General features: G+C 67.3%; 1 protein-coding gene across 1 annotated transcript in view; it reads right to left on the bottom strand.

The window, feature by feature from the left end:
- Positions 1 to 631: 631 nt before the first annotated feature.
- The window catches only part of NKPD1 (NTPase KAP family P-loop domain containing 1), a 5,940-nt gene continuing 8 nt past the window's right edge, over positions 632 to 6,563 (bottom strand). The window contains exons 1-5 of the mRNA XM_080608707.1: positions 6,338 to 6,563; positions 3,966 to 4,116; positions 3,254 to 3,385; positions 1,553 to 3,162; positions 632 to 746 (exon numbers count right to left, since the gene is read on the bottom strand). The exon at positions 6,338 to 6,563 is cut by the window's right edge and continues 8 nt beyond it. Coding sequence (XP_080464833.1) covers positions 651 to 746; positions 1,553 to 3,162; positions 3,254 to 3,385; positions 3,966 to 4,116; positions 6,338 to 6,358 — 2,010 coding nt within the window. The 5' untranslated portion in view covers positions 6,359 to 6,563 and the 3' untranslated portion in view covers positions 632 to 650. The remainder of the gene's footprint in view (positions 747 to 1,552; positions 3,163 to 3,253; positions 3,386 to 3,965; positions 4,117 to 6,337) is intronic.

Raw genomic sequence — 6,563 nt, 5'->3', positions numbered from 1 at the left:
TTGGGCTGATTTCCCAGGGAATTGGGACTGGCACCAATGTCAGCAACTTGGCACCACTTTGGGCTGATTTCCCAGGAAATCGGGACTGGCACCGTCAGCGGCTCAGCACCACTTTGGGCTGATTTCCCAGGAAATCAGGACCAGCAGCAATGTCAGCAGCTCGGCACCGCTTTGGGCTGATTTCCCAGGGAATCGGGACCGGTGCCAACATCAGCGGCTCAGCACCGCTTTGGGCTGATTTCCCAGGGAATCGGGACCGGCACCAACATCAGCGGCTTGGCACCGCTTTGGGCTGATTTCCCAGGGAATCGGGACGGGCACCAACATCAGCGGCTCGGCACTGCTTTGGGCTGATTTCCCAGGGAATCGGGACCGGCACCAACGTCAGCGGCTCGGCACCGCTTTGGGCTGATTTCCCAGGGAATCGGGACCGGCACCAACGTCACCACTTGTCCTTTAGGGCCACTCCTTGGGGCCGGTCCCCGCTCCGCCCGGCCTGGAGCTCACCGGCTGCATTTTACCACGATTTGGTTTCTCTGCCCCATCCCCACCGCCCCCCCTGGCTTTTTGAGCACCCGGGGGGGGTGCTCGGGACCCCCAAAAAAATGATTTTTAGGTCGAGACACGGAGCGGGTGGGTTCACTGCTTTATTAGGGCGGCACCTCCGTGCCCTGCAGCCGCCGCGTCCCTCGGGGCGGCTTTTCCTCGGTGGCTCCCGCTTCGGCCATCGGCAGCAGGAAGGGTCCCTGGGGGGGGTTGCACCCATGACCCCCCCTCCCGTGGGTGGCAGAGTCTCCCCCGGGAGGGACCGGGGGGGGATTCGTCCCCACAAAGGCTCCGCAGCCGTCCTGGGGTGCTCCTTTTTGGGGCCCCAGGTGGCCGTGACCTGCTGGTCCCCTCTGGTCCATCCCAGTCCCTCCCAGTTTCCCCTGGACCCTTCCCAGTGCTGTCCCCTCAGCAGGTTCCTGGTGCTGGTTTCAGCCCGTAGGGGACAGGGGGACAGGAATTGTCCCTGTCCCCATCCTGTCCCCGTCCTGTCTCAGTCCCTGACCTCATCCCTGTCCCCATCCTTGCCCCTGTCCCCAACCTCATTCCTGTCTGTCCCCGTCCTGTCCCCATTCTCATCCTCTCCCTGTCCCCGTCCCACCTAATCCTTGTCCCCATCCTTGTCCCTGTCCCCAACCTCGTTCCTGTCCCTGTCCTGTCCCCATCCTCTCCCTGTCCCCATCCTGTCCCCGTCCCCATCCTCCCCCTGTCCCCATCCAGTCCCCGTCCCCATCCTCTCCCTGTCCCCATCCTCTCCCCATCCCCATCCTCCCCCTGTCCCCACCCCGTCCCCACCCCATCCCCATCCCACCCCCACCCCGGCCCCAAACCGCCCCAGCCACCAGCTCGCGGGCACCCTCCTGCCGCCACCCGCGGGGACGGGGCCACCCCGCTGCCACCCGGCTCCGCGCCCCCTCGGGGACCGAGGGCCCGCGCTCCCCGTCCCCGCGTCCCGTCCCCGTCCCCGCCGTCACTTGGGCTGGGGACACTGCACGCCGCGGGACACCTTGGCGGCGGCGGCGGCCTCCTTGGCCAGGCGGTCGAGGCCGCGCAGGAGCCCCATCTTGTGCCGGATGGAGTGGTCCAGGTTGACGGTGACGGGGAGCAGGGCGCGGGCGTCGCGGGCGGTGAAGGGGAAGTCGCGGGCCAGGAAGGCCTCGAAGAGCTCGGGGTCCTCGTCCAGCCCGAGGGCGTTGTGCAGGGGCTGCCGCAGGGCGCAGAGCTCGGCCAGGTGCTGCCGGAAGACGTCCCAGAGCGAGCGCTCCTCGAAGCCGGGGGGCGGCCGCGCCTGCCACGCGTCCTCCAGGCACTGCAGCACCCAGCTCAGGCGGCACGGCCACCGGTCGGCCAGCACCACCCAGGCGGCGGCGGCGCGGGGCGCGGGGCCCCGGGGGCGGCCGCCGCGGTGCAGCAGCAGCCGGAGGGTGACGGGGACGGTGTTGACGATGCGGCGCAGCTGGGCGCCGTTGGACGGGAGGTAGCGGGCCAGGAGGTCGGCGCCGTCGTGGAGGCAGCGGAAGGCCTCGTGGATGCAGCGCACGGCCTCCTCCTCCGCCACCTCGCGCCGCGGCGCCGCCGCCGCCCGGCCCTTGGCGCGCCGCCGCCGCTCCACGTTGCCGGTGATGACGCGGTACATCAGGTCCTCGCGCGTCTGCACCGCCGCCTCCAGGCACTGCAGCCGCGAGCGCGAGCCCATGCGCGGGATGGAGAAGGGCAGCGTCACCGTCCGGCTGAGGTAGAGGTAGCCGTTGTCGGCCAGGCCCTTCATGCAGCCCGTCTGCTCCAGGCAGGGCACGATGACGCTGGGGTCGACGGCCAGGACGAAGATGAAGGGGGCGTTGGCGTCGGAGAGCAGCGTGTTCATGGCGTTGAGGACGCCGGCCACCTTCTCCGGGTAGCAGAGGTCCAGGCTGGTGATCTCCAGCACCACGCGCAGCCGCCGGCGCTCGAAGATCTCCATGAAGGTCAGGAAGCCGATGAGCACCTCCACCTCGCCGCGCACCTTGCTCATGAAGCCCAGCTGGCTGGTGAACTTCTCGCTGTTGGTCAGCCGCTCGATCTTCTGCTTCTCGCTCACCAGCAGGTTCTTCAGCACCGACAGGGCGCCCAGCACCAGCCCGGAGCCCGAGAGCGAGGTGACGGTGCTGCCCACCACCTTCAGCGCCCGGTGCTCCTTCAGGCCGGGCACCAGCAGCGCCGCCAGCAGCACCCCCAGCCCCGCGCCCAGCACCACCAGCAGCCCCCAGAGCTTCAGGCAGGCGTCCCGCTTCAGCACCCACTCCTTCTGGCTGAAGCCCGAGGCGAAGCGGGGCCGGGCGCCCATCACGTGGTAGACGCTGAGGGGCAGGGCCCCGAAGTGGTGCCGGACGCTGGAGCAGAGGGTGGTGACCAGCCCGGCCCAGAGCTTGTCGCAGCCGGCGTACTGCCAGGCGCTGAAGCGGATGAAGATGAAGCCGATGTTCTTCCTCCGCAGGTGCAGCTCGGTGATGACGGGCTTGTAGAAGGCCAGGTACCAGAGGAGCAGCAGCAGCCCCCAGCCCTCGGCGCTGCGCGGCTTCGCCTGGCCCCGCTGCAGCTCCCGCTCCTCGCGCCGCGCCGCCTCCTCCCGCATGAAGCCTGGGACGGGGACGGGGTCACCGCGACACCGGGGACCCCAAAAAGGCCGGGGGAGGGGGTGGGGGGGGGGAGGTTGGGGACCCACACGCACCGGTGACCTTGTCCAGCAGCGAGTAGAGGCGGTGGCTGCAGGGCGCGTAGAAGCCGACGGTGACGGGGGTGGCCGTGTGGCAGAGCGTCCGCGAGAGGCAGCGGCAGTAAACGTCGTCCTCCGTCAGCGTCCCTGGGGGACGGGGGGGGGGAAACACGAGGGGGTGGGATCGGGGTGGGGATGGGGTGGGGATGGGGTGGGGATTGGGGATGGGATTGGGATTGGGATTGGGATGGGATGGGATTGGGATTGGGATTGGGATGGGGATGGGGATGGGGATTGGGATGGGATGGGATGGGATGGGATTGGGATGGGGATGGGGATTGGGATGGGATGGGATGGGATGGGGATTGGGGATGGAGATGGGGATTGGGGATGGGATGGGATGGGATGGGATAGGATGGGATGGGATGGGATGGGATGGGATGGGGATGGGATTGGGATGGGGATTGGGATGGGATGGGGATGGGGATGGGATGGGATGCGATGGGAATGGGGTGGGGATGGGGATTGGGATGGGGATTGGGATGGGATGGGATAGGGATGGGGTTGGGATGGGATGCGATGGGATTGGGGTGGGGATGGGGATTGGGATGGGGATTGGGATATGATGGAATGGGATGAGATGGGGATGGAGATGGGATGGGGATGGGGATGGGATACGCAGGACATTATGGGCTGTAGAGGAGGACCCCCACCAGGTGCCCCCTACCTTCGTGCTCCGTAGCCTCCCCCTCCACGACGTCGCTGTCCCAGAGGGCGCAGGGGTGCCCCCCGCCGTGGCACCCCTCACCACGGCAGCCCTCGTCGCAGCCCAGGCAGGCCCGGCTCTCGTCGCACGAGCCCGTGGGCGAGCAGCACCCCTGGGAGCAGAGAGGGACGGGTGGCAGGGGGACACGGGGGGACAGGGACGGGTGGCAGGGGGACGGGGGGCATGGGAGCAGGGGGATAGGGGACAGGGACAAGAGGACGGGAATACGGTGGGACGTGGGGCCAGGGGGATGCATGGGCATGGGGAATATGGGGGTTGGGGACATGGGGACATGAGGACACAGGGATATGGGGACATAGGGACAGGGGGACATTGGGGGACAAGGGGACATGGGGACATTGGGGGCAAGGGGGGACATGGGGAGATGGGGACATGGAGGACGGGACATGAGGACACAGGGCCACAGGGACATGGGGACAGGGGACACGGGGTCATGGGGACGTGGGGACACGGGGACATTGGGGACACAGGGATATGGGGACAGGGGGACAATGCTGCCTGATGCTGGGCAGCTTTGAGGCGGTTTCGGGTGCTCAGCACAAAGCCCCCGGACCTGGGAGCCCCCGTCCTTGTCCCTGGGGTCCTCAGGGACCCCCACGTCCCCTCCTGGGCACCCCAGTGGGGACAATGGGAGGGGCTGGGGGGGGGGACTGGGAGGTGTGAGGGCAGACTGGGGTGGACTGGGATGGACTGGGATAGACTGGGGTGGGGTGATGGGGACTGGTCTGCTGGGTACTTGGGGCTGTGCCATAGCTGGCGCTGGGGACACTGGGGAGCACGAGGCAGCCTGGACTGGGAGCGCTGGGGACACTGGGACAGGCTGAACTGGGGACACTGGGAATGCCTTAATTGGGGACATTGGTGGCTGTGGCCAGGCTAGACTGGGGATACTGGAACTGGGGGCACTACTGACCAGCCTATACTGGGGACACCAGTGACCACAGCCCAGCCTGTACTGGGGACAGGGGTGGCCACAGGAAAGCAGACACTGGGGACATTGGGACAGCCTGTACTGGGGACACCGGGGACCACTGGCCAACACAGACACCCCATAACACCCCGTCCTCGTCCCCATCCCCATCCCATCCCCTCCCCTCCCCTCCCATCCTAATTCCTAATCCCTCTCCCCATCCCAGTCCCCATCCCCATCTTGTCCCCATCCCAATCCCCAATCCCCGTCCCTGTCCCCGTCCCTGTCCCCATCCCTGTCCCTGTCCCCATCCCCATATCCCCATCCCAATCCCCTGTCCCTGTCCCCGTCCTCATCCCTGTCCCCATCCCCATCCTAATCCCCAATCCCTGTCCCCACCCCCATCTCCACCCTGTCCCTGTCCCTTTCCTTATCCCTGTCCCCAACCCTGTCCCTGTCCCTCTCCCTGTCCCCATCCCCACCCCAATTCCTAGTCCCCACTGTCCCTGTCCCCATCCCCATCCCCGTCCCCGTCCCCATCTCCACCTCTGTCCCTGTCCTTGTCACTGTCCTTGTCCCCAGCTCTATCCCTGTCCCCATCCCCATCCTAATCCCTATTCCCCAGTCCCTGTCCCAATCCCTGTCCCCATCCCCGTCCCTGTCCCTGTCCCCATCTCTGTCCCTGTCCTTTTCCTCATCCCAGTCCCAGCCCCAGCCCCAGTCCCTGTCCCAGTCCCTGTCCCTGTCCCCGTCCTTGTCCCTGTCCCTGTCCCTATCCCTGTCCCAATTTCTAATCCTCATCCTCATCCCTGTCCCTGTCCCTGTCCCTGTCCCTGTCCCCGACCTTGTCCCTGTCCCTGTCCCTATCCCCGTCCCAATGCCTAATCCTCATCCCTGTCCCTGTCCCTGTCCCAGTCCTTTTCCCCATCCCAGTCCCAGTCCCAGTCCCAGTCCCAGTCCCAGTCCCAGTCCCAGTCCCAGTCCCTGTCCCTGTCCCTGTCCCTGTCCCTGTCCCTGTCCCAGTCCTTTTCCCCATCCCAGTCCCAGTCCCAGTCCCAGTCCCTGTCCCTGTCCCTGTCCCCGTCCCCATCCCTGTCTGTCCCTGTCCCAGTCCCAGTCCCAGTCCCTGTCCCTGTCCCTGTCCCTGTCCCTGTCCCTGTCCCTGTCCCTGTCCTTTTCCCCATCCCAGTCCCAGTCCCAGTCCCAGTCCCAGTCCCTGTCCCTGTCCCTGTCCTTTTCCCCATCCCAGTCCCTGTCCCAGTCCCTGTCCCTGTCCCTGTCCCTGTCCCTGTCCCTGTCCCTGTCCCTATCCCCGTCCCAATTCCTAATCCTCATCCCTGTCCCTATCCCTGTCCCTGTCCCCGTCCCCGTCCCCGTCCCGTCCCCCCGGGCCTGGTCTCACCGCTGGCCCCTCCGGCTCCATCCCGGGCTCCCTCCGGCCACATTTGTCCCCCCACCCCGCGGCCGCCCCCGCATTTATGGGGTCCGGTCCCGGCCCCGCCCGCGGCCCCGGCGCGGTGACGGTGACGGAGGCGGCCGCGGGAGCGTGGCCGGGGCAGAAATTCTGGCTGCGCAGGTGGCCCTGAGTCAGGGCCCAGCACCACGCCTCAGGATGCGGCCCGCGCCCC

The sequence above is a fragment of the Anser brachyrhynchus genome (assembly GCF_964034855.1).
Source record: "Anser brachyrhynchus genome assembly, contig: SCAFFOLD_515, whole genome shotgun sequence".
Taxonomy (NCBI): Eukaryota; Metazoa; Chordata; class Aves; order Anseriformes; family Anatidae; genus Anser; species Anser brachyrhynchus.
Note: the sequence above shows the minus strand (reverse complement) of the source record. Positions and strands in the feature narration are given on the sequence as shown.